The 26,631-nt window shown below is 52.9% G+C and overlaps 3 protein-coding genes across 10 annotated transcripts in view; all 3 read right to left on the reverse strand.

The window, feature by feature from the left end:
- Window positions 1-3,378: 3,378 nt before the first annotated feature.
- On the reverse strand, window positions 3,379-6,494 carry RBM15B (RNA binding motif protein 15B). The gene has a single exon (XM_010347091.3). It carries the CDS (start codon window positions 6,377-6,379, stop codon window positions 3,707-3,709), a length of 2,673 nt encoding a protein of 890 aa, XP_010345393.3. The 5' UTR covers window positions 6,380-6,494; the 3' UTR covers window positions 3,379-3,706.
- Window positions 6,495-8,354: 1,860 nt separating this feature from the next.
- On the reverse strand, window positions 8,355-13,093 carry MANF (mesencephalic astrocyte derived neurotrophic factor). The gene is made up of 4 exons (XM_039477569.2): window positions 12,936-13,093; window positions 12,015-12,142; window positions 9,869-10,010; window positions 8,355-8,790 (listed from the first exon to the last, which is right to left on the reverse strand). The coding sequence occupies exons 1-4, from the start codon at window positions 13,018-13,020 to the stop codon at window positions 8,606-8,608; spliced, it is 540 nt and encodes a 179-aa protein (XP_039333503.2). The 5' UTR covers window positions 13,021-13,093; the 3' UTR covers window positions 8,355-8,605.
- A 1,112-nt stretch (window positions 13,094-14,205) lies between these two features.
- The window catches only part of DOCK3 (dedicator of cytokinesis 3), a 656,527-nt gene continuing 644,101 nt past the window's right edge, over window positions 14,206-26,631 (reverse strand). For 5 of the 8 annotated variants that reach the window (XM_074403778.1, XM_074403777.1, XM_074403779.1 and 2 more), the window contains 5 exons: window positions 23,750-23,868; window positions 22,508-22,595; window positions 18,746-18,868; window positions 18,117-18,199; window positions 14,206-17,310 (listed from right to left, as the gene is read on the reverse strand). In XM_074403778.1, coding sequence (XP_074259879.1) covers window positions 16,801-17,310; window positions 18,117-18,199; window positions 18,746-18,868; window positions 22,508-22,595; window positions 23,750-23,868 — 923 coding nt within the window. In that variant the 3' untranslated portion in view covers window positions 14,206-16,800. The remainder of the gene's footprint in view (window positions 17,311-18,116; window positions 18,200-18,745; window positions 18,869-22,507; window positions 22,596-23,749; window positions 23,869-26,631) is intronic. The other 3 variants (XM_039477566.2, XM_074403776.1, XM_039477568.2) reach the window with 3 other exon arrangements.

The raw sequence follows: 26,631 nt of genomic DNA on the forward strand, positions 1-26,631 counted from the left end.
TTTATGGCCTTTCCCTATTTTCTTTTACCTAAGGGGTGTGTCCCTTTTTTGCAGCTCTAGTGAGGCCATAGGGAATACGCCTTCCAGGAGAGGCAGATCAGGGTGGTGGGAGAGCATGTTCTGCCCACAGAGAGCACTCCAGGGAGGAAAGTAGCTTTGTCACAGTGTCTGCCCCTGTCCTGTAGCACTCTCACAGGGAGGACCTGTCTTTGTAAGGGTAATGTGGAGAGAGGAGAGCTCAGGGCCTTAGCCACTGTGGACACAGCTCTCTATCCTCATGTTCTGGATCCAGTAGGCTGCTCCCAAGTATAGATTTGGTGGAGCTGGAAAGGGAGGTGTTCTGGGAAGTTTTGGAGGAAGGAGCTGGCAAAGCTAAGGAGTGAAAGCATTTCAGCCGTCTGTGTAGCTGGGGTGATGGCTACTAATGTTTTCTGAAGGGGACTATTACAGTGGACTTGAGCAGTCCTGGCAAGTTAGGGGTAGTGGGAGTTGGTCTGCATTTGTAGAAAGATACTTCAGAGGCCCCTACAATTGGCCTGTGGTTAAACTGTGTAACCACCAGGCAGAGTACCAGGGGCTTCTACCTTTTTGCTCACCCACCCAACCCTGTTTTCCTTCCCACAATAAATATGAGACCATAGTCTCTTTCTTTGATTTTGCCCAAATAACAGCTGCTCAGTTTCTGTTACGTAGGTATTATCCAGCTAAAGTGACGTTTCTCCCTTAACAGAGAGAAGAGGGGACAAATTTGGTTGTGAAGTAAACAAGAAACACAAGATGGCTAAAACTCTCCAGGGGCAGGTAAAGCCCTATTGGGCTCAGAAGCACTATAGATGCTATACACACTGAGTGGGTCTGTGTCACACAGGTATTTTTTAATCCTCTGGAGAGCAGAGGACTCGGCTCTTTTGCTTCATGCCTCGATTTAATGGCAGTTAACACTTACACCAGTGGAATAGTCTGACTGTTGGTATTGACTGCATCCTAAGAAAACAGGTTAACAATCAAGAAGTAGCGAAAGCACTATATTCTAGTCATTAACTCAATGGAGCCAGTCTCAGCTGTGCTGGGAGCACCCACAGTTCTCTAAGGGGGAGATGGGGACTATAACAGGGCGGCAGAATTCGGGTTGGCTTGACAACACACCCTTAGGAACATGCCCTAAGGGGCTAAGGAAGCATCAGCCTTTATTCTACTAGGGCTCAAAATCTGAGTCACCTAGGAGGCAGCATGAGAACAGTGGCATACCACCAGTGAGGCACATTTTGTCGTCTTGTCTTTAAGCAACACCTTAGACAGGACCTGAACTCCAGGTCGGGGCACTGGATGCCTGAAGTAAGAGTTTTCTCACTGGGGCAGTCTCATAAGACCAGGGCATTGACCACCTGAGCTCCCCTCACTAGTGCTGGCCAAGGCCTTTCTGAGAGTTCACAGAACCTGCTAGGTCTTAAAAGCCAAAGGAAGGAAGTGGTTGAGGGCCAGGAAAGAGAGATGATCATACGAGGGTGTTACTCCTCACTGAAACTTGGCAGTTCTTTTTGGGGCCATGGGGCACCTTTCTCTGAAGAGGGGTGGACAAGGCAAAGGTTGAAGTGTCTTCTCCAGGCACGTTTTCTAGCATGTTTCCTTTACTTGGTTCTGTCTCAGAAAGCTGGGAGGTAGATTCCAGGTCCTGAGCACCCGCTCCATGAAGGACGATAGGTAGCCCAGAGAAGTTTTGGACTTACATACCAAGGCAGCTCTGACCTGTGACTCAGGCTTTTGTTGGAGATCTGCAGGAAAAACCCTGCAGTGTGCCTTCAACAAGACAAGACCCACTCCTGTTTCTGGCAGTACCAGCTATCCTGGAATGGTGATGTGTCCTGCTGTACCCGACTGACTTGCTTAGGTACCTTGCAGCTGTGACCACAGCTCAAAAACAGGCAAATAAATAAGCATGTTTAACGTGTTCTTGTGTTACTGTTTTGTCATCGATGTGCTTTTTCTCTCATGAGGCACTTTCCCGTCCGTTCATCACCCGGGTGCCTAGGAGATCACTGCCAAGTGTTCCTGTGGACCAGCGTGGCCTCCCCACAGCCTGTACTGAGCCCCAGCCTCTGCACAAGCACTTGCCTCAGGTATCAGCTGTCACTCATACTGCCTTATCCCAGCTTGGGTAAGGGACCAGACCTGGAAAGAGGATGCCACGGCCAGCAGAACCCAGAGTTCCTGGTTATCTGGGTGCTCATTTGCTTACTAGAGCTTCTGTTTGCCTGACAATTATCACTGTCTGAACATCAAAGCTGCCACACTGACACTCTGAAGAATGGCATTTGGGGAGTTCCATGGTGACAACTGTGTGCTCTGGTTTTCCTCCCTGGCCTGCATTGTCTGCACTACCTTACTAGAAACAATGAAGGCAGAATCTCACCCTCCCTCCCAGCTAGATGGTACCTCCACATCCCTTTCCTCCCCAGCTGGCTTGAGTGGCTTCAAGCTCTTGTACTACCCAACACCTCAGTGACTTGTGACCTTCCCCCCAAGAAAAATGTTTCCCCATGGTTTCCACCTCAGTATCAGGGCACAAGGTGTAGGCACATGCTCTAACCTTGCACCTATGAAACTGTCAAGTCAGTTACCAAGAGCCTCCCGTAGTCCACTGTGTTCCCCTGCAGCTTTGTAAAAGTACTTCAGTCTAGAGGTTGTGTCCCCCACAAAGCTCTAGGTATGACTGGGCACAGGCCTGTTTTATCACCCAACAGCCCTGAACGACCAGAGAAAGCCAGAAATCACATTAAGTTCATGCGTAAATCCAAAGGCGGCTGCCTCCAACCCTCCATTCCAGTATTTGGACTCCGGACCCCTGGGAATCTGAGGCAACTGTTCCAGCAGACACTGGATATCCCTGGGCTGAGTGAGGCTAGAAAGGAGGCTGAATGAGAGGGCGCCAGGACAGATCTGGGGCACTGAGACCCCTTGGCATCAACATTGCATTGCTGCTCCGTGTACAAGACTACACAGCTGCTGAAGGCTACCTGCTGCCAAACAGGCCGAGTGGGCACTCTGTCAAACAGCCACAGCTCAAACTGATGATGGACACACATGGTTTAGGGCAGAAAAAAGCCATCACTAGCTGTTGGCCACAGGTCTTGGGGTCACCACCCCTCCCCCCTTTGCATGGGTGCTACTCAGGCTTTTGTGGCAGGGTCCAGAGCCCAAACTGAAGCTTGCCTGCTGTCAGCTAAGATAAAAATGAGTCGAGTCCAGACTCGAGCCTGAAGAACTGAGGGGCCAAGAGCAACCCGTGCAGCAGTGGTGCTGGAAAGACGACGTAGGGCATGTGTGTACATGCACTAGGGAAGTCTTTGATTCTTAGCTTGATTAAACCAGGACTCTGAACAGGTTTAAAAATCCATCCTCTGACAAAGGCTTTACTGACAACTTTCCATACAGTTGGTCAAAAAATAAAAAAATACAGAACCACAGCAGACAGTATCTTGTACACGAAATCAACGTAACTGGAGTCCCTTCTCATTGTTTTAAAAAAAAAATCCCCCAAAACCTAAGAACTTAGTTTTGGTGGTGGAAAGGACCTTGATCCCCACCCAAATGAACCAAAATAACCCAGGAGAGAATTCAAACCAAACTAGTAGGGTAGAGAGGGGATCAGATTTTAAAATAACTGCTTTTGTGACACAAACATGACGCTGAGAAAGACAGGCTTGGGCTAGACAGTGTCTCTGACGATGACTATCACCATGTGTTCTTCTTCTAGCTTGCCCAATGTCCTTAGTGCTGACTGGAGGTACTGCTGGGAAAACTCGCAGGGCGGAAATGCATAGAGCATGCCTGTGCCGTCTCTGCCCTTGGACCCCCCCACTGGCAGGCTGATCACCCCTGCGGCCTGCTTCTGTTTCAAGTAGGAGACCAGGTTCCTGAGAAGCCGCCTCTGCAGACCTGGCTCCACTGTGGGCATCCCCTCAGTGCCAAGCCCACTGGGGGTTGCCTGGGTGGCTAAAAGGACCGCATAGCCGTTGGGGCTCCCCTGCTTGATGCGTCGTGTGACCTCGTCGAGCTTGGGCTGGTCCAGTCGAAGGCGCTGAGCGATCTTCAGCTGGGTCAGCTTGCTCCCAGAAGCGTGGTCTTTGAGGAGACTGCTGATCACCCCCTGATCCCCCTCTAGGATGTGCATAGATGTGGGGAAGCAGCTGTTTTTCAACACCAAAAGCCCATTCCAACCCAGCTGTAGCGTCTGAGCGTAATCTGAAAGATTCTTCAGCTTTTTGGTCTCATGTTTTGGCTCTTCGAGAGGCTTGGGCTCGGCCTCCATGGTCCGGTGATTGCGCTCGCTGTCTCTTGCCTTCTTCCCGTGGGAAGAGTCTGTAGCCTCGTGGTGGTGGTGATGGTGGCCCCGTTCCTCAGCCCCATGTCTGCTGTTGCTGAGGGAGTTGCTGCTGGACTCCTTGGTCCCTTCACTGGAGTGGTTCTCCTTGCGGCTGCGCTCAGGGGTGCGGTCGGAGCCCCGCTCTGACTGCTGCCCACTGCCCTTGGTCCTGCTCCGTTCCTCATACGGGGAGTGAGTTGACCTCCCACGGTCACTGGAAAGGCTTCTCCGTTTCCGCCTCTCTTCCCAGGGCTTGGGCAAACCACGGTCCGCATCTCCCCCCCAACGCTCACCACTCCGGCTGCGCACCGAGCGACTGTAGCCCTCAAGGCTGTTTCGGCGGTCGGAGCTCTTACTGGGGCTAGTCCAGTCCCCTTCTAAAAAGGTCCGGTCTCGGTCTGAGTACAAGAGGTGTGGGGGCGTCCTGTCCCGCACCAGGTCCGCGTCCAGGTTGCGGTGCCGGGTATATCCATCTGTTAGCAGCTCATAATGCACAGGGAGCGGCGAGGGCTGGTACTGCTGGGGGTACCGTGTCTCTTCTGCTTTGGCAAAATCCACGCGGAGCCTGCGGTCTGGTCCACCCAAGGGAAAGCCCCTCATTTTAGCACAGGCGGCCTGGGCTGCGTCCAAGCTCTCGTACTGGATATAGGCAAAGCTATCTCCTTTGACGTGATCAATGGTCCGAATGCTCCCAAAGCGATCAAACTCCCGGGCCAGAGCCGCCAGTGAGGTGTTAGGTCCCAGGCCGCCCACCCAGAGACGAGTGGTGGGGTTGGCCTTGCCATAGCCTATCTTAATGGGGTTGCGACCAATCACTCGGCCTGACATAGCCACCTTAGCCCTATGGGCCATGTCCAGGTTCTGGAACTTGAGAAAGGCATAGGCACCCCCCTGGCCACGGGCAGGCCTCTTGATAACCACCTCCTCGATGATGCCGTATTTCTCGAAGGCTCGTCGCAGCTCCACCTCAGATACGCTGTGGTCCAGGTTCCCGATGAATAGGTTTCGCGTGGCCCGCTGGTCGTCCTCGGGCATCAGGTCCTCCTCGCACACAGCTGGGTAGCCATAGGGGCGCCCACGATCGTCGTACAGCCCGTAGTAGTCCAGGGCCCGCTCGCGGGACAGTCCCACGGCGGCGGCGGTGGCGGCATCTAGGGCAAAGGCTGCGGCGGCGTGGCGGGCGCGGGGCTCTCGCAGGGGCGGGGCAGCGACGGGGGACAGCGAGCGCTGCTTGTACTGGTAGCCTCCGTGCAGCGGCAGGTAGCCGAGCGGGTCGGCGGGCGCGGGCGGCCCTGGGGGAGGCGTGGAAGCGGCGGCGCTGCTGCTGCTGCTTCGCCGGCTGCTCCCGCCGCCGCCGCGCAAGTACACGGGCTCTACCTTAAGCGGGCGATCGTAGAGCAGCAGCTGGCGGGCCAGGGCGTGCTGGCGGGCCTCGCGCGCGTCCTGTGGATGCCGAAAGTTCACGTAGGCCACACGGCCCAGCTCAGGCGTGTGCGATAGGCGGAGGCTGATCTCGCCAAAGCGCTTGAACTGGTGGAAGAGCCTGTCCTCGAGGTGCTCGGCGGGCAGCGCCGGGCTCAGGCTGCTGATGAGGAGCGTCTTGTACTCAGGCGCAGCCGCGGAAGAGCCGGGACCCGTGGGCTCGGCCCCAGGCGGTGGCGGAGGCGGCGGCAGCGGAGACGTGCGGGGCGACAAGCCGGAGGCGCCCGGGTCCCCCGAGGCCTTGCCGCCGCGTCCCCCGCCGCCAGCGCCAGAGCCCGAGGAGCGGCCGCTGCTCGCACGGTGATTAGCGTCCCCGGCGCTGCGGCTGTCGCGATGCCCGCCCCCGCCGCTTCCGCTGCCGCGGGGTTTGTCGCGGGCCCGCGCTGGAACCGGGTGCTTGGCGCCGCCAGAGGCCTTGTGCGCCGCCCGCCGCCCGCCCGCCTCCGCCTCCCGTTCGCGCTCCCGCGGACGCTTTGCAGACGATGACGAGCCGCGCCCGCTCGGGCTAGAGTCTCGCTCGCTCTGCCGCTTCATGGCGCTGGCGCGGCGGGCGGGCGGCCCGTAGGTTTCTCACAGCGGCGGCGGCGGCGGCCGAGGAGGCAGCGCCCCCGGCGCCGCCATCTTGGACAAAAGGACTCGGCGCGGCGGCGGCGGCGGCGGCGGGGCGGGGCGGGAGCGGCGCCGAGGAGCCGGGCATTACGTTATCAAGCTGCGCCGACCGCGCCACGTGACGCTGCGGCGTGGGGGGCGAGACACGCGTCGGGCTGCATCATTGTGCTGCGTCGTCCAGTGCCACGTGACCCCGTGAGGGCCACTGCGCGGCCCACATGAGCGTTGCTTAAGGCTACGCGAAGTGAAGGGAACCCTGAGAGGTACGTAGGACGACCTAACGCTTTGTGCTCCCAGGCATGCTTCGCCGGTCTGGTTTCAGCTACCTCCTCCCGCAGGCGCTGGAGCCCGCGCTCACTGGAACAGGAAGGAGTGGCAGCTTCCGTGGGCGTCGGGGTCTGGGGCATTGACCCAGTCAGTGGTGTCTGTGTAGTATCCCCTCAGTCCCAGGACTAGGCTTGAGCAAAGCCCCGTTATCACCCTCCTTGGCATCTTCTGCCTGGGGTCCGGGGTAACTGCCCCAAGGACAAATGCATGCCTACCCCTAGGTCCTGTCTAGGACCCAAGGCCCACATTCCGGGTATCCTCCACGTGTAAGTTCACCTGCTGCAGTCCCCAAAAAGGCCGTGAGGACCATGGTTGTGCATGTAAGGAATAAGTGAAAGCAGAGACAAGCCTGCAGTTGCAGTTGGAATAGACTCTTTAACGCCACTCTTTGGACCCACCCTCTTCTGTGGGCATCAGGGCAGACAGCAGGCTGGAAAGGTAGAGCCACAGGAGCCAAGGATGAAGAGGCCAAACGCATAGATAGTAACAACAGTTACCACAGCTTGCCACGCTGACTCCTCGCTGGCCAGTACCCTCAGAAGGACCTCTTCTCTCCACGTGAGGTGAGGGAAAGGGTGCCCGAGCCCATTGAGGAAGCTTTCATTCTCCAAGGACAGTTGCTAGAGCCATAGTAGAACCTGACCCAATTTCTGGCCCAGAATCCTTGCGATGGGGAAGAGCACACTAAGTTTCCCCCTCTTCCCGCAGTGAGAAAGCAGCTCAGGCAGGTGCAGGGGGAAAGGTCTTGGAAGAAAGCAACAAGCTCCACGGTAGCCTGTAAGGCCTCCTACAGCTTAGGAGACAAAAGAGAAGCGCTCTGAAGCAAGAGCAGTTCCTTGTAAAGCACTGGTTCTTAGTCCTCCTTTCAGGTGGTGTCTGCAGGCATCTTCATTGAGCCAAGGCTCACACTAACACCTGGGTTTCCTAAGCACCAGTGCCACAGAGAGCGGCTTAGGAAGCAGACTCCAGAAAAGCCCTGGACCTCAACTATTAATTTAGGGTAAACAAAGGCAAAAAGCAGCTTCCCACCCCCTTTTTTTTGCCAGTCTTGTAAAAACTGGAACAGACATCAGAAGCTTGGGATGGACACTAGACCATGAGCCTGAAAGAGCAAGCAGGTGGCCAGGCCAACAGCATCTTTAGAGATGTCAGCACTGAGCAGTTATTGAAGCCATCCTTGCAGGAAACCCCACTTCACACATCCTGTCTTGCTTGTACTGAGTCCCAATGTAAGGTCCTCTAAGGTATCCTAGACTCACTCCTCTCTAGTGTGTGTGGCCTCCAGCTCTCTTGTGGGTAAGATACACACTGTATCTAGGGGCAGGTTATCAAGCCCAGCCCCGCCTCAGGCTCCTTTCCGCTGAGGTGCCTGCTGCCCTCTAGTGGCATACATCGATGCCGTCAGCTGGCCCCAGCCCCCATGTCTTGCACCTGTTATTTTTAGCACTGGTGGGTTGAGGGACAAATGGGAATGAATATCCCCCCAAACCCTGAAACTGGAAAGCATAAACTGGTAGGATCCTCATGGAGCAAAACCCTATTTCAGTACTCACTTTAATTCTCCAAGAACAGCTAGAAATTTTTTTTCCTTTAATAAAAAAATCCCAGACACACTTTGAAGTCCTTGAGTATACCAGCAACAGAAGGAAGGGAAGCCCCTCATTAGGGTACTGTAGAGCCAGCATCATCAGGAAAGCTCCAGGCTTCACATCTGATCCTGTACTGTCAGGAGCCCACTTAAAAAATAAATTACAAAAAGGCTGTTTTGGGAACAAACAGTTGAACTGTTTTTTCCCCCCTCAGGTGCAACAGAGATTGAGCAGACTACAAATCAGTCCGTGCACTGGCTGCCTTGGGGGCATATTTAGGCATCAGTTCATTTATCTTCCGGATATAGTCAGACTTTTCTGCACAGCCTTTGCATGTCTCCCCCCAGTCATCCAGAATCTTCTTCAGCTCTTTAACGCGGAGCTTCTTCAGGTCCACTGTGCTCAGGTCGATCTGCTTGTCTGGAGGAGAGAGCAGGAAGAGTCACTGACGCGGTGGGAGCAGTCGAAGTCCCCTAGTTGTCTCAGAATAGATCATTCCCTGCACGGTCAAACCGGCCCTACTGGTTGTAGAGGAAGAGACATTTCCAGACACATTTATAGGCGTGTCAGTGCCTACTGCCCCTGAAAGAGAGAACTAGCCTCCTCACCAGGAAGGCTGGCCTCATGTTGTCAGTTTCCACTACAGATAGGCAGTGTGGACAAGGATAGGGACAGAGGCCACACTGTCTTTACAGGAGAAACGTGGTTCCCATCTTCCAAGTGCCTCTGACAGTCACCACAGACTAACAGTGCCAGGCTGGTGACAGAGTGGCCCTGCTCAGGCCTTTGGGTTAGCAACTTACTCTCCATGATCACAGTGACTTGGAACCAACTGGACCTGTACCAGGATGACTCTCTGAAGACACAAGTGGGTGAACACAGGTCCTTGGCCATTCAAGTCATCATAAAACATCAATACTGTTAAGTTTTACAGAAGAGGCCCTGACTGTTTCTGGACTGGGACTAAGTACAACCAGAGTTTGAGTCAGCAAGAGCGATGCTGGAGTTCCCAACTTCTGGGCTTGCATGCTTGGACACAGCATTTCTTTTCAGAATCATGAAGATCACTGGGCCTTCAAAGCTTGCAGCCAGGACTAGCCTGTTAAACCCAAGGCGTACCATGTCCTGCCTCTGCTCAAACACTCCTAATGCTGCTAACTTCACTCAGATTAAAAGCCCTCACCAACCTGCAAGGCTCTCTGACTTGCCAGGCCACTGGCCACCTTTATTCTACCTGTATCCTCTGCCTAGAATGCTCTTCTATTAGCTGGCCTCTTGGCTAATCCTCACGTCCTTCAAAGTTTGCTGAAACGTCACATCCTCAATGAGGCCTATTCTGACCTCCACCCACTTCCATGCCTGAGCCCTCCAGCATTTAGCACTACCTGTCATATGATACCATCTACTCATGACTCTAGCTCATCACCTTCCTCTCCCAGAAAGAAAATAAACCCAGAAGGTGCACAACATGTGTTAAATAAGGACTGGCCATACTCACCATACTTTAGCTCACAGATCTGGCTGTCCTTCTTCTTAAGCTTCTCACAGATCTTTTCCACAGGGATGTGGTGGGCCAGAGGCTTTGATACCTCATTGATTATTTTGGTGGCTGCATCCTCTGTGGCCCCGATATAGTAGCACTGCAGCAAGAAAGGACAATGCCTTCAGGAGGTGCTGCTTGAGAGCTATCTCCTCCAAAACACACTGACACCTTCAAACATCATCTCCCTGCCAGGGCCTTACCTTTTTTTTTTTTTTTTTTTGAGACAGGGTCTCCCTGTTGCCTAGGCCAGAATGCAGTGGTACCATCATGGCTTCCTGCAGCTTTGACCTGCTGGGTGGTGATCCTCCCCACTCAGCCACCCTGTTGGCTGGGTTTACTGGTGTGGGCCACCATGCCCAGCTAATTAAAAAAATTTTTTTTTTTTTTTAGTTTTGTTGTCACCCAGGCTGGAGTGCAGTGGCGCGATCTTGGCTCACTGCAACCTCCGCTCCCCGGGTTCAAGCAATTCTCCCTGCCTCAGCCTTCCAAGTAGCTGGGATTACAGGCACCCGCCACCACACCTGGCTAATTTTTGAATTTTTTAGAGATGGGGTTTTGCCATGTTGGCCAGGCTGGTCTTGAACTCCTGACCTCAGGTGATCCACCTGCCTTGGCCTCCCAAAGTGGTGGGATTACAGGTGTGAACTACTATGCCTGGCCTAAAAGTTTTTCTGTAGAGATAGGATCTCACCACGTTGCCCAGGCTGATTACCCTAAGCTCAAGCAATCCTCCCCCCTTGGCCTCTTAAGGTGCCTAGGATTACAGGCATGAGCCACTGCACCTGGCCCACAGCCTCACTTTTTGGTGCCCTGCCTGTATTGGTAGTCAGATTCAGTCAGTGTAAACCCTGGATTTTTTTTTTTTTTTTTTGAGGCAGAGTTTTGCCCTGTCACCCAGGCTGTAGGCAGTGGCGTGATCGCGGCTCACTGCATGCAACCTCTTCTTCCTGGGGTCAAGCAATTCTCCTGCCTCAGCCGCCCAAATAGCTGGGACTACAGGCATAAGCCATCATGCCCAGCTAATTTTTTTGTATTTTTAGTAGAGACGGGGTTTCACCATGTTGGCCAGGATGGTCTCGATCTTCTGACCTCGTGATCTGCCCGCCCTGGCCTCCCAAAGTGCTGTGGTTACCGGCATAAGTCATCGCGCCCAGCCAACCCTGAACTCTTAACACATGCTCAGACTGAGCTGACAGCCACCAAATGAGTTTTTCAAACCTTTAACAGAGAGACAAACCAGAGACTGTCAAGGAAATTAGTTAGAAAAGCCATTGCTTCACTAGGGCTCGTCTTGGATTTGGCCCTTGCCTATCCTGCAGGCACCCTGTCACCTTCTCCTGTCCGCACACACGCCAAACTCGTTCTGGTCTCTGGGCACTCACACTGCTGTTCCCTCTGTCTGGGATGCTCTTACCCCACTTCAATAACCCTTCCTCAGAGAGACTTCTTGGCCACTCTAATTCAGCACCCACTGGTCTATTTTCTTTCTTTTTTTTTTTTTTGAGACGGAGTTTCGCTCTTGTTACCCAGGCTGGAGTGCAATGGCGCGATCTCGGCTCACTGCAACCTCCGCCTCCTGAGTTCAAGCAATTCTCTTGCCTCAGCCTCCTGAGTAGCTGGGATTACAGGCACGCACCACCATGCCCAGCTAATTTTTTGTATTTTTAGTAGAGACGGGGTTTCACCATGTTGACCAGGATGGTCTCGATCTCTCGACCTCGTGATCCACCCACCTCGGCCTCCCAAAGTGCTGGGATTACAGGCGTGAGCCACCGCGCCCGGCCTGGTCTATTTTCTTCATGACACTCAGCCACTGCATTATTTGTTTGCCCGAGTGTCACTTTTTCCTCTGATATCCCCAGTGCCCAGCACATAGTAGGTCCTTAATAAATACTAACGGGATTAAAAAAAAAAAAAAAATCACAGTTGCAGAATATATGCCCGCTTGGGGAAGGACATAAAAGCACTTCAGTCTCACATTAGTTTATGGAGAGAGCTGTTAGCTTCCTGAATAGAGAGGTGGGCAAGGCCTTTTATCTAAAGGCTGATGTTAACATGACCAGGGCCACTTGGGTTGGGGGGGCGGTCAACAGCTACTCACCAACCGATTCTCTTTGCCTCTTGCTTCCCGGCAGAACTTTATAAGTTCGTTTTCAATAGTGGCTGGTGAGAATGTGACATCTCTGTCTTTGAGGTCCTGGTAAAATCTTCCCAGATAAGAAATACAAACTGGAAAAGAGGGACAGGAGATGCTCAGCAATCACCAAGCTGTTCCAATCCACCAGGAAGGAACTCCCTCAGCAATTTTACTAGGAGACACAGAGATGAATCATTAGAGGTGAGCTTCTCCATCACCGATTTTTCTCAGGTGCCTACAGGTAGACAGAATCTGGTTCCAGGTGGCAGGGGTCCCCTGGTACACCCAGAGCATCAAGGGACCAAGTATCACCCCAATGACCTATAAAAGACCCTTCCCTGCTCCTTTCATCAAGTTTAAGCCCATGGTAAACACGTGTCCTTGAGAGGGGACTCACTGTGACCTCATAAATGGAAAGACTAGAAGGTGAAGAGAAAATGATCAAAATACTGCTGCTAATTTCCAAATACAACAGCGGAACCAGAGGTGCAGCTTCGTGATCCCAACAGACCGGGCGCAGTTCCCACGGCTAGCCCTGGGGCTCCCGACGGCGGACGGGGCTGTTCCCGGTAACCTCGGGATGGTGGTGGGGACAATAACTCAGGCGTGATGGAGATTTCAGGGCAAGTTTTCAACGGGATCTAGTCTTAACTTTTCCTCGTCGGACCAATGTTTTCTAGGACTAGGAAAGATTTACTAGGGCCGGCGTCGGAGCCTCCTCATGCAGGCTCGGCCGGGACCTGCCGTCGCCCCTGCCGTCGCCTCCCCCCCGCCCCCGCCCCCGCCCGCTTGCCCCCGCCCGCTTGCCCCCAGCAGTCTGTGGTTGTGTGGGGTTCAGCGCCGCCGCTAGAACGGTCACGGAGCGCGGACCCCGGCCCCCCGCACCTTCGCAGTCGCCCGGCCGCAGCGCCCGGCTGCCCGGCAGCACGCTCAAAGCCAGCGCCACCGCCAGCCCCTGCGTGGCCCACATCCTACTCCTCCTCCTCCTCCGCCGCCGCCGCCGCCGCCGCCGCCGCCGCCGCCGCCGCCGCCGCCACCACCGATCGACTGAACCGCACCCGCCGCGCCGCACCGCCTCCAAGTCCCGGCCGCGCGCCGTAGCTCCTCATTGGCAGAGGGGCCTCCGTGCCCTCCCACACGCCACTACCTCATTGGTCCACGAGCCTCGGAGCCCAGACGGGCGGCTCCACGCTGCCCTCCCTCATTGGCTGGTGGTGTCTCAGCCCTAGATAGTTGTCGGCCGCTGATTGAACCCGGGCCGGCCACAGGAAGCGGCTACCGCTACGACGGAAGCGGCATGGTCCGCCATCTTGGGTAAGGGCAGGGAATCTGGTTGAGGCCGAGTGCCGCTGGCTGAAGTGAGGTTCACTAACCGCCTTATGTCTGTTGAGTTGACCTGCGTACTCCCTTCCCTGGGCCCCAAACTCGCCCGAAAAACCCTGCGGATCTCCTCGCCCGGACCCCGACTCGGGGCGCAGGAGTTCTGGGGTCAGCCAAGACAAGGCAGGGAGGGCCGGCGGCAGCAGGCTAGGCTCAAAGGTTTTTCTTTTCTTTTTTCTTCTTTCATTCACGGGGGCAGCAGGCCCAATCTTTGGGAGCCCACCTGCTGAACTTCCACCAGACCGGAGCCCCCCGTGCACAGGCTGACAGGCGAGGTGCGGGGTGGACAGACTGCGGACCTCGGGAGGAAGGGCTCAAGGCGCGCCAAGTTCAAGGCTGGGCCGCTACTGTAGACCGCCGAGGGAAGCGCCAGGGCCGGATTTTCGGTCGAGGATTTGGGGTCACTCAGAGTGGGGAGGTGAGGTCGCCCCTCACCTCCCCACTCTGGCGTCCTTACAAGCTCCGAAGTGTGGCTGTGTGGTTGGCCCGCCTCCTGCCTCCCCGCTAGGCCCTCGGGGTATCCCGCTGCCGAGGGGCCACCTGAGTGGGGTCCCGGGGATCAGCAGAGAAGCACTGGAGGATGTTTCCTTTCCGACTGCCCTCCTTTCAAGTGCCCTCCTGGCTGTCTGCCTTGAAGGCAGGACGCGGGAAGGGTCGGCTTTACTCAGCGCAAAAAGGACATGTCTATGGGGCTAAAAAGGGCTTGGAGCCCGTTGACAAGGGTTGGAGAGGGGCACATTCTCTGCTCCCATTCAGTGAATTCAGTGGATCAGTATCAGGTACTCATCTTTAATTCACATCACAGCAGTCAAGTAAGTGAGGGAAGGGGGAAAAAATCAAGTGGCAGATATTTACATCTAAAATTCACATTACTTGTTGGATTTTGAACATGCTACCACAATATATACAGTAAAATACCTCTTGGGACAATGGTACAAATTTTTTTTTCCTTTAACTTTGCTTTTCTGGTACAGGTAAGATCATTTTTAAATTACTTTTCTTTAAACATGAATGCACAAAATAAATGATTAGAAGTTTTCTTGTTTTAAATAAGCACAGAATGCGAGAGGTTAAAAACACATTTATAGTGCTGAATACCAATTGGACATCACATTCTATACATTTTTTGCTCAAATTCCTGTACAAATACACAGCATTCAAATAGGTATTTACAAATAAGCTTGAAGGAATGAAAATCAGTATTTTACAATCTTTTCAAAGGGTTCTCATCTCTGGCCTCCCATTTCCCCTCAGACTGACTGATTTTCCAACAAAAGGGATTTCGGAATGTGTCCTTTTCATTCAGTTAGGTAAAATGGAGAGGGAAAACAAACGATTACATCTTGCATAAAGCGAAGCGAAATGAACCCATACTCCCCTCCCTACCTTTTGTGCCACCAAGTGGAGAAGGTTTTTCTGTGATGACTGCCTTGTCCAGGGATTTAGGCTCAGACGTGCCTTAGAATCTAAAAACGCCCTCTTATGAATCAAATCCAAAACTCACCCCAACCCTCTAACACTTCTGTGGACACCAAATGGTCCAGAGATTGAGGCTTGCAAATGAATGTAGGCCGAGAAGCAGACGACTGACCCACATCCTCAGCAGCCTTCTGCCCCACTCTGCCTGGAGTGAGCCTGATGGTATCAGAAGGGACCCACACTGATGTAAATCCCCAGAAAAACCCTGGAGGTGATTTAGACCTCAATCTTTCTCAGTAGGTTGTTAGCACTTCTGTTAAACAAGCTGGGATTTGTTTACAAGAGAAAAACCCTGACCATGGCCTTCACTGTCTGGAAAGATTGACACTGGAGAAGGGATAAGGGGCTCGGGCCAAGGGCCTGGCCGTGGAGGTCACACAGACCAGCAGAAGAGGAACAGGGGGCAACATGCCTGCTCAACGAGGCAGCCTAGTGACCGTCATTAATGTGAACTCAAGCAAATAAAAGAAAAAAAAATATTTTGTAGGCTTTTTTTTTAAAGTAACTTAAAAGCACCCTGGTAAAGTACTACTATACCCACCTGATCCTATCCCCCCAAATAATAAACTGAGAGGAAAATCAGTGCCCTGACTTGAATGAGTTTTCTCTAAAGACACCACTGCTCTGCTTTATAGTTTCCTATAAAGACACCAACAGACTGGGGAGACTGGAGAAACTGTTCTCCTGCCATTCCCGAACCCTGAGTGGTGGTACCTACGGGCCTGGAGCAGGTTGCTGTATGTGGCCACTTGAGAGATGACAGTTCTACCTGCATGGCTATCTGCTTCCAAAGGAGAAGCCCCCTCCCACCTTCTTTACCCAGAAGCCTGTTGAACCTGACCACATGTCCTCAGGGCCTGGAAGCCTGGCTGGGGAGCCAACCCCATGGCTCCGAGGTAGTGCTGAAAATCCCTGATTCAGGAGCTGATGGTAGGCATTCTGGACGCTTCTGAAAGCTTTGAGGATTTCCGGTGCCTGCCACACCCCAGACTCACTTTTACAAGTCTCTCTATCACACAGGAAGGGGACCAGCTCCCCCAGGAGGAAGGTACCTGGGACAGCCCCTCTAGCTCCACACCCATTCAAACCCCAGAGTGTGGAAGATAACCCTTGCAGATCCAGTCACCACTGGGGCTCCTGTGGGGCATGAGGTGTTTCAAGAATGGAAGGGAGCAAATGGTCAGAAATAATGTGATGGAGAGAAAAATCCAAGGTGGAGTAGGAGACAGCTGGCCCATTGAAGCCTGGCAGTGCCCCGGGCATGCAGTTAGGCCAGTCACATGCCTGAGCCAGCAGGTTAGTCCAGCCAGCCCCTCAGTAGCACACTCCTGGATGGAAGAGGGACAGGTGGGCAGGCATTTGTGCAAGACAGCTGTGGCCCCTTTTTCCACCTGTGATATATCTATGTGGTCCTTGCAATCCCTGAATGCAACCATGAACTCTTCTGTCCATACAGCAAAGGAAGAAGTCCTTAGTGCAATTTCCATTCTGTGCATCTCTACCCTGGAGGGAGGGCCTGGGCTCCTGCTCCTGGGCCCTGCAGTGCGGCAAAGTGATGCTGTCTGTGCAATTTCTCCATATAGCTCCACATGGTCCAGAACTGCAGAAGGAAGAAAGCATCTACTGCATAAAGGAAAGAAAGGAAAACCCATAGAAATGGAAATGTAAAAAAAATGAAATAAAAAGGGAAGCCACAACCCTTCATGCTGCTGTGGCCTCTACATGGCAACACATGAGTTCACGGCAGTAGAACGGAGACTTGGGGGTGGTTCTCGCCTGAGTACCAAGCCTCTCTGGCTCCCTGGGGTGGGGCTGGGGGACTTGCTTTTCAGACCTGGAGTGGTTGGCAAGCTGCTTACTGAGGGTGGCATCCCAGCTGCCTCCTTGCCCCTCACTGCTCCCCTCGGCCGTGCTCCCAGGCCATGCGGGCCTGCTCCTCCTTAGTGCTCCCAGGAGGCAATGAAGCCTTGCGGTGCAGGCCTCGAGGCCTCTCAGTCTCTTCCCGCAGCAGCACCCCCTCATCGTGCTCCAGGGCTGGCAGGCGGGGGTGGTAGGGCTTGGGTGGCAGCGCAGGCGGGTCCATGGGGTCCTGAGGGATGACGCACCCCGGGGCTGAGTGGCTTCGGCATGGCTGGGCCTTGATGGAGTCCAGGACGGCAGACTCAGAGAGGCTGTAGTGGACAGGGAGGTAGGGTGGCTCAAGATCTTCATCAGCATTCCAGGCCTGGCTTGGCATGGAGTCCATGGTGTCAGTGCGAGGTGGGGCCTCTGAAGAGTGCCCAAAGTTACTCTCACTCAAGGAGGACACGCCGCTGCTGGCACTGCCGGACAGCGTAGAGTTGCTGCCGTCCAGGCCTGACTGGGGGCTTGTGGGGGAGGCTGGGATAGGGTGGAGAGGAGACTGCGAAGGAAAGGGTGGGCATGTTAGAATCCCTCTCTGTCCAGACAGGCTGACTTGCCTGCCATGGGAAGACCAAAAGCCTGCTTATGAATGGACCTTAAAATAACCCTCATCAACAGCATGTTTCTTGTTTCTTCTGCAACAAGCTCCCAGATCCTCCCACCATCCTCAGGTAAGCCAGTGGAACTCCAGAATCATCTCCATTTCTGTGACCAAAAAATGGCCCTGCCCTGGCTGCTGGGCATTGGCACCCCCTGGTCCCAGGTCCCAGGCTGCTGTCTGTTAACGGGGGCAGAAAGACTCCTGGTGGGCCATGGACCAGAGGAATGTATTCTGCTGCTAAAATCTATGATAGACTTAGTCTTTTTCAATTTGCAGACAAATTAACAGGAAATTTTACTCTCATGAGTTTTTCATAAAGTTCTTGCTTTTACTGAATTCTAGTTTGAAATACTCTCTGATCCACCACAGGAATGTTTGTTTAGCTAGTGAGCTATGGTGTGTTGATACCATGGTACTGGCTGAGAGCCCCCAGGTTTCCCAGAGCTCACTGCCCACACACTCTTGCTACTGTGCGTTGTTGTTTCCAGGACCCTCTCATCTCCCTGCCCCCACCGCATTTACTGCAGGACCCAAGTGTGCACCTGCAGCTCAAGTGTGGCTCTGGCCACCCTCAGCTTCTGCCAGGCTGGGGAGAGAGGTGAAGGGGAGAGCTCCAGTTCCTCTTGTAGACCCCAAGGGTGGTTCTAGAGCAGACGAGATGACTCATCTCACAGCCTGGTGGGGCTGCTGCTTCAGTACATTACCTTGCGCAGGGTCCGGGCAGGGAGGGCTGGGGGGGTATCACCCAGAGGGTGGTGGAAGGCGTCAAAGTGTAGGGAGTAATGACCTGCAAAGGGAAAAGAACCAGAGCCTCAGCTGGGGGCCCTACACAGGCTTCATGCCAGCACCATCTTGCTGGGCCAACTGGGCATGAGGAGTGCCCTGGGGACTCCTCAGCACTAAGGGCTATGTAAAAACCTCTCTTTACATTGGCCTTTTCCAAAACACAGGCTGCTGGGGTAAAAGAAACCCATTCCACACAGGAATTCAGGAACGTTGAGTGCTTCAGAGTCTGTGGAACAGGCCTCAGGCAGCGGCAGCTCTAGCCCACTGCTAGGTGATGAGAGTCTGGCGAGCAGTGTGCCTGGCACAGTCAATTCCGTTGTCTTCAGCCTCCTGGTTGGGATAGCCTTCCTGAGCTAACCTGCGGTACTCAGAAACCTCACTGACCCCAAAGCCCAGCAGGATCCTTCTTGTGGTGGGAGTGTTTTTGCTTTGGCTGAGTCGACCCAGAGAATGGTCCATCTTCTCAGCTTACATGGCTGTTGCTCTGGCCCTTGAGCAGAGTCTGAGACCAGGGACTATTTGGGGTACCCGCTGGAGGTCTTCTTACCATGCAGCAGGCTTCGGGGAGGCACTGGGGGGACCATGATGCGCCCCATATGGGCAGACAGGAAGGGCTGGGCCTCTTGGGCTCCGCTATCCAGACTCCAGCTGCTGGGGGCTGCTGGCACAGCTGAAGGGTGGAAACAGATGGCATGAAGGGAGGTTACTTCTTGAGCCACCCTGTGGGAGAAGTACAGCCTGTGGCTTCTCCAGTGTGCACCACATATCCAGCACATGGGTGGGGCATGCCAGCACTTGGAACTAAAAACACTGACCAAGCAAGGCACTGTGGTCCACAGGGGAGAGTGCCAGGGACTGAAGCTGCTTAAGAGGAGGGCAACAGAGTGAGAGTGAGCTTTTGTCTAAAGAGTATTCAGGATGGGATAGCTGAACGTGCAGCAAGGAGTGAACATCTGCAGCCTCTGGGATCTTCCAGGAGAAGAGAAAACAGAGGACAGAAGAAGAGAGGAGAGATGAGAATACGAGAATACAGAGAGAGCACAGGACATAGAGCTCCTTGCTAAAGTCTAGAGTCAGCTCTCCTACTGCATAGGCTCAGTGGGAAAAGCAGGGAGTAAGGACAGGTACCTGTTGGAAGAAAGTAGAAAGCCCAGGAACTGCAGTCCAGATCCAGCTGGACCCACTACTTCCTAAGAGGAGGAGGGAGGGCTGTGGAGCCCATGAGTGCCCTTGAGTGTATAGAGAAGCCCAGTTCCTAGCACCCACATGCCATGGGTGCAGGGTGCAGTGGGCCCAAGATAAAGAGAAGCACAGAGTGCCCTTCTATGTTAAAGGAGTCCGTTGCCAGAATACTGTTCCATCAGCCACAGTTGAGATAAGAGACTTTTAAGGAGGAGAGAGGAATGATGGCTGGACCTTGGGGTCTGAGGGTGCCACTCTGCAGGAGCAGCAGGGGACATGTGAATTCTCTCAGTCAGCTCTTCCTAAAGAACAAATACCACCAAGTAGAAATATGCCCGCTCTCTGTTGGAGCCAGGCAACCCCACTCTCCTCTTTGGGCTACTAGCAGCAGAGAAGCAGGTCACAATCCAGGTGCTGTCACTGGATTTGTTCTAAGGCTGTGGTAGCTACATTGAGCCTGAGGTGGCTAAGGTTTGGGTTCTTCCTGGTATCAACACAGACATGGGAACTTCAGGGACCAATGGGAGCTGAGAGGCTTTGGAAGGGAAGGAGCTAGAGTCTGTCCTTTGAAAAGGATGTGGCCAGAGGGTCTGGGGCCCCTCAGCTGTCCAGGGATAAGATTGTGACATTCGTGACCCTCTTCTTCCTCATTGCTCAGGAACTGGTGTGGACTTGCAGCAGAACACAGTGTAAAACTCCACTGTCTAAACAGCCTCAGTTCTGAGGAGGACTGCCCAGTCTCCTGGTATAGTTGATGACTGGTGGCAGGAAGGAGAGGTGTGCCAGTGACTGAGCCACAGGCAGGCACTTAGCTGTTGCCTGAAAGGAGGAAAGAATTCTGCATCTGATGTGCATCAGGTGGATTTCACCAAATGACCTCCTCGGCCTGAGCCATCCCAAGAACAGGTCCACTGACCCACACTCTACAAGATGCAGCATGAGCTTTTTGGTCCTCATCACTGATGTTCTTGGTACCTTCCCTGTTCTGCTAAAAAAGCACCTTCTCCATAAAAAGCCACCAAAGAAGTATCAGAAAATAGGAAGTTTGGAAATGTGTCTGGGTAGCTTTCCTAAAGGGGTTCTGACAGTCCAGGATCTCAGATGCACACCTACCCCTGGAAGAATTATGGGGCTGCAGATGTTCACCCACAAGGGCTCAAAGGAGTTCTAGGGCAGGAAGGCTATGGGAGAAGAAAGCTGACAAGGCTGTAATGGTTTACAAAAGGGTGCTTGCCTGAATGACTCCACGTAAACCAGAGGTCATCAGGTTTGCCCTGCAGCCTGATGTCTGTGAGCAATGGGGCCAGTAGACCTTTGCCATGTACCGCAAGTGCACTGGGGCTAGAGGGAAAGCTAAGATAGAATGACTTATCCTAGGAGAAGAGGGGTGATCCCCACTGTATCCTGTTGTCTCCCTCTCTCATCGTTAACAACTGTCCAGCACTGGCCTGAGAGTGCCAGCGCATAGCCCATGGTCCTGAGGGTAGGCTCGCCTGATCTGGGAGTCACTGCCTGGCAAAGAGAGATACCTGTAAGTGAGAGATGTAGTCCTCACAGGACTCAGAACCCTGACTGACAACAGAATGATGACAAGTATATATACTTCCTGCCCTGGAGGACCCAGGTAGACTGAGGGAGCTACACTCTGGCCTGAGTGTTGCCAGTGGGCAGACGTCTGATTAGCTGCCTACTAAGTGCTGGCCTTGTGGTATGGATATGCTTGCTCTGGGCTCAGCCTCTGTTCTGAGACAACCCTCCTTCTGCACCTATGGTTGGCATGTCCAGCTCCTTGATGTAGTCTGGCCTTTGCCTGAGGCCTGAAACGCTCACCTGTCTGGATGGTGTAGGCTTCTGGTCTGGCCACCAGTACCTGTTTGAGCTCTAAGCCTGTCTAGACTCTTGGCTACTTCTGGAATTGCTCTGCATCTCAGCTGAGGAAATGCCACTGTGGATTCTGGCCGTCCAGGCAAAAAGGGCACTCTGTTTTGGGTCATACATGAAGAAGTCCAAAAAGCTGCAAGTTTTGGGGATGTACGACCTTGAAGCTATGAAGGCATCTTCAGCCAGTCTCCAGGCTCTTTGTGGCGGGGCACCCAGCTTCAGTGCCCACCAGTGTTTTTTCTCTTTAAAGCGGACACAGAGCTATGTCCTCCATGAGCAAAGGAAGAGCAGTAACAGTGGGGACAGCACACAGCACTCGATGAACAGGTACAATGACAATGTGATGATGGCAGCTCTGGAGGGACATGTTCTGATGGAATAGGGGATGACAGGTTGTATTGATGGGAACTGAATGTGCCCTAAACTCCAACAGATGGAGCAGCTAGGCAGAGAACCTCTGAGGAGAGGGGTGGAGATGAGACTAGGTTCTGGGTGGCAGGAAGGCTCAGCATTGTCCGCATTTAGTATTGCTCTCTGTTAAAATTAACTCAAGATCTCTGTGTTTGGGGTCTGAGTCTGCTTCTTCCATCAGCTTGCAGAAGCGGAACACAGGGTAAAATGCCCACTCTCTAAACAGCCTCAGGTCTAAGGAGGATTGCTCAGTCTTACAGTATGGTTGGTGGCCTTGCAGTAAAAGATGGATTCACAGCAGCTGCTGGCCAGAGTGGCTACAGGAGGACTGGACTCCTTTGGGGCAACCTGGGCTTCACTTGGACAAGCCTGTCTTTGGGAAATTGCATGTCCTTCCCATTTCTTTTGGGGCTTATTTGGCCACAGGCCTGTTCTGAGCTCCAAGGAGAGATCCCTGAGGGCCCAAGCTGAGAGGGACCAAAGGGGCCACAAGGCCTGCTGAATTCTGGGAGTGGCTGGGAGGAGTCTTGGGAAGTAGTCCACAGTTTGCATACAGAAGCCCACATTTCCACAAAGGTGGGCTCAGGGCAGGAGGAAGCTGGGGTCTCTTTGAGGGTAGGCCTTGGGGAAGGAGAAACACAGGATGCAAACCTTAGCATAAAGCCAGACAGGTTAAACAGTGAGCACAAGAATTGATCAGAATTCTGGATAGACAGACAGACCTGAGTGTTGATGTATGGCTTAGCCCTGGCCAGCTGTTGCTCAGGGACAAGAGTCAGATACTCAGGATGGGGACAGACATGGGGGGAAGGCACCTGGCGAAGGGGAACAATACCTTTTTCAGCCACAGACAGATTGGGATCACTGCAGGGTTTGCAGGCTCCAACCACTTGCTGGAACAGGGCTCGCTGGAAATTTGGTGGCTGAAGGAAGGAGAAAAACATTACAGAGAGTGAAAACAACCAGTTTTATCTTTGGAGGCAGTGTTGTGGGCCACAAGAGATAGGACACTCCAAGATCAGACAGGGAAAACAAAGCAATGGTACAGCTCACATTTGAGATACGCTGAGAACTCCAGGCCAGCCCTAGGTAAGTCTGCCCAGGGTGTCTGGTTCTCAATGCTTCTATACACAATATTTGTGGTACCATCCTCCAGTATCTGGCTGGGACCCAGGCTGTCTTATGTAGGGCCCAAGAAACAAAACATAGCTACCTAGGAGCATCTGTTTGCATCCTTTTGTCTGGCCGGGGAGATTCCCACTTCCCCATGAGCACTGACAGGTTTAGCCTCCTGGAGAGGCCTTGCATAGGCCCATGTTAGCACCAAAGATAGAGGAAAGGACAGCATCAAGCCTAGAGTCACAGACAGAAATTGCTGTTTTGATGGGCAGCTGCCAAGCAGACCTCTTCCCTCTACCTGGCAAATGTGATCAGGCACGGGGAGGTACCACTAAGAAACTCCTGGCATTCTGAGGCTAGGTAATGGTCACTGGGAGGTGAATTTTATGGACCCTGATAGAAGGGCAGAGGCAGACTGCCCAGGGGAGGGAGTTAATCCCTGCAGCTTCCTGATCAAGGTCCCCAGGCAGAGCATTTGGAGAGCTGTGCAAATGGCATGTAGAGCAACCCCAGGAGGTAATGAGAGACTTCAATTGAATGGATGAAAAAAAGAGGCAGAGTTTGTTCTAGTCAGGTTGCCTCACAAAAAAGAAAGGAAGAACATCTTCCAGACCAATGCGTCCACCATTGCCTTCTCAGGACAGGCTGCAAAGAACCAATTACCTCTGCTAGGCCGTTTAGGGATGAGGAGTCCAGGAATCTGGCCAGAAGGACAGAGAGCTATATGAGCAATGCTGGTTCCAACCCTGCCACCTTTCTGCTCAGACCTACACTCTGTCTGGATTGCAGGTTCTCAGGTTCACTGCACTCCACATCCAGGAGCCCAGCGGCCTTTTGAAGGATCTTATAGCAGAATGAGAGTCATGCAGGACAATGCAGAAGCCCCAGCAAATGCAAGGAGGGAAGCACAGGCTAACTAGCTTGCAGCAGAGGGCAGTCAGGGTGGTGGGTCTATTACCTGTCCATTTTCCAGGATGGCTGCTGGATACATGGCACTGCTTGGGCGGTCCCGGTATGTGGGCAGCAACAACATCATTTCACGGGCATGGCGGTACTTATCTGGCAGAGAGGGAGAGCCTGTAACCAAGTGAGAACAATCAAGCACAGATGACAAGCCACAAATGAAGGGTCTGGCAGTCAAGCATCCTCAGGACTGGGGAACCAGGGTAGGTGTCCCTTGCAGTTGGGGTGAGGATGAGCTCAGCAGGCACAGGAGGAATGAAGCAAAGCCTGGTGGTTAGATGGTGGCAGTGGCTGCACCTCATGTCCCAGCCAAGGCTGACACACTGTAGGCTGGGGAGATGCAGATCCGCTGATAGAGCCCCCACCATGCTCAAAAGCAGAGGATGAGGAGAGTTAAGAACTGGAGCAGGGTGGCTAGGGGCACCCTGCATCCAGCACGCTTAGGGAATGGGTGTGGCCTGTACGCTGGGCTCTCCTGGGATCCGGGCATGGGAATAGGCCAGCTTGCAATGGAGACACTCACAGAGACAGAGACACTCTGATAATGTAGCCACACATTTATTACTTGACATACTGTGTTCTTATGCACTTACCTTCTCCTGACACCACTGGCCCTGTTCTCACCTGGCCCTACCACCCTTTCTCAGAGGCTTCTCCCTCCCAGATTATAGGCCCCCCAGCACCTGGCTTCTGCCTTCCTGCCAGTCCTACTACAGCTCTAGAGCCAGGCTGGCTGGGGACCAGGTCTCTGCACACAGTTTGCTCTCCAGGGTTTCTCTGTGAGACTTGCCCTTCTGTGAATTCAGGGTTCATGGAACAATGTGGAAATCATGGAGCTTTAACTCAGGCTCTTTAGTTGACTTGATTCATGTTCTTCTCCTGTGAGGCCTCTGCAGTGATTTCCCCTAGCCTGAGGGACTGTTACGGAGGCCACACCATGCCACCTGTGGTGTGACTCAGTGCCCATGGATTCAGGCCATAGCTATAGGTCCAGGAACTTGTCAACCGTGGCCCTTGAGAAGATCTTCCACAGAAGCAGGAAGAATAACTTGCTGGCTTTCCTGGGGGAATGGGTAATTTGGAAGGCCCTCCACATGTGCTCACTGTGCCAGATACCAGCATATCCACGAGAAACCACGGGGGGAATCAGACCCCTCACAGGAGGATCACCTGAACCTCAAGCCTCTGGCTGGCTCTTACGGTTGAAATCACTCTCTGGGGTGTCCTCTGAGTGAAGCTGGGTAGTTTAGCCCAACCCATGGGCTCCAGCTGAATCTGCAGCTGGGGTGAATCTGCAGCTCCTGGAGGCTCTGTGTCCCTGGAACTCAGGGTCTCTGGGGCTTTCCTTTGAGTGTGTAGTGCCAGCACTGTCAGGACACAGCTTAAAAAAGGTCTTCTTCGGCCAGCTTGCCACAGGAGTCCTTGAGGAATTCCTCTTGGATTCATTTCAGTCCAAGAAGATAAGGCTAAAATACTTTGAAGAAGGCAGCATAATAAACACCAGTAATGTAACTTTTTCCACAGTTGGTCTGAGTGATCCTGTTTGTAGAACCTCATAGCTGGCTTTAGACGTAATCTTTAAAAATGTCATTTCACTAGTAAGGGAATGACTAAAATATGATTTTTTTAAACTCAACTTGAATTGCTATTTTGTAATTTTACTGGTTTCTATGTTCTCTTTTAAAGCTTGTATTCTTAGGCAATCTCAAGAAGATGGGCTATGTAAATAGAAATGAAAAAAGCACCTATTCTCACTGATTGATACAGTGCTTTCCCAGCAAGATACTCAGAATGCTTCCTGAGTCCTGCAGGCCACAGCTCTAGACAGGACTACTCTCTGTTCAGTATGCACAGAAAAACACACAGCACTTTTACACCAACTCAGTAACATCAAACCCATATCTAATGCCCATTCCACACCAAGCATGTGATCGGAACCTGGTATACTGTCTTGCATGGTCTCTCACCTCATGGAGCTCATAGCCTGGCTCATAAAGAAAACCCCACATCTGCATATTCAATATCCTGATTGGTGTTAGGGAGTTAGAATGGAGAGACAGCAGCCTGAAGGCCATAACCAGGGCTCAGGGGCTTTGCTGAAGATTCAGATTCATGTTATGATGTCCTCTCTGGGCTATGGTGGCCACAAAGGGGTGCTCTGAGCCACTACTAAATGTTTTAACTCTACAACTTCACTTTCCTCCCCCTACCCCCTGCCCCGGGCAGCCAATCCCATGGTTAGGAGAAGGTGATGGTTACTTTTCATGAAAGCATTTGAACACCACAAGGGTTTCTGTGTTCATGGGACTTCTGAATTATGTGAGTTGTAGTCTAGTAAACCCCAGTGTCACTGAATTAATTATTCAAGGATTATTCAAAATCTGTTTCCTAGCTCCAATCAGCCTTTTGATCAGCAGGGGGAGCTGTCAACTTACAAGAGTTTAGACTGTACCTTGCAGGCCATTCCTCTCAGAGGTTTCCAAAGCAACAAGAATCACAGCAGTATCCATGGGTATGGGAAGGAAGGCCACTGGTCTCATGACCACCCTTGGGAGTGGGGGAAGTAAACCCAGTGCAACTTCCCTCAAGATCACCTTCTTTATGAAAGCTTTCCCCTCCCTGGTAATACCAAAAACAAACCTCAAACTGAGTAGACTGTTACCTCCCTTCTTTGCCCAGAGTCGTTCTACTACAACGTCTACCACATGCATTTGAAAATATCAGTCTTCCTCTCTGATGCCACGTTACAGAGAGCCTTCTATGTGCAGGCCCTTCCAGGGCCTAACACCTTGCTTGACAGACCTGCAACTTTCTCCAGATGAGCCTGCACATGGTTTGTATGGAAGTTGTGGTCTAGAAGGAACTTCCTTTCTTTCA

Source organism: Saimiri boliviensis, chromosome 8 (assembly GCF_048565385.1).
Source record: "Saimiri boliviensis isolate mSaiBol1 chromosome 8, mSaiBol1.pri, whole genome shotgun sequence".
NCBI lineage: Eukaryota > Metazoa > Chordata > Mammalia > Primates > Cebidae > Saimiri > Saimiri boliviensis.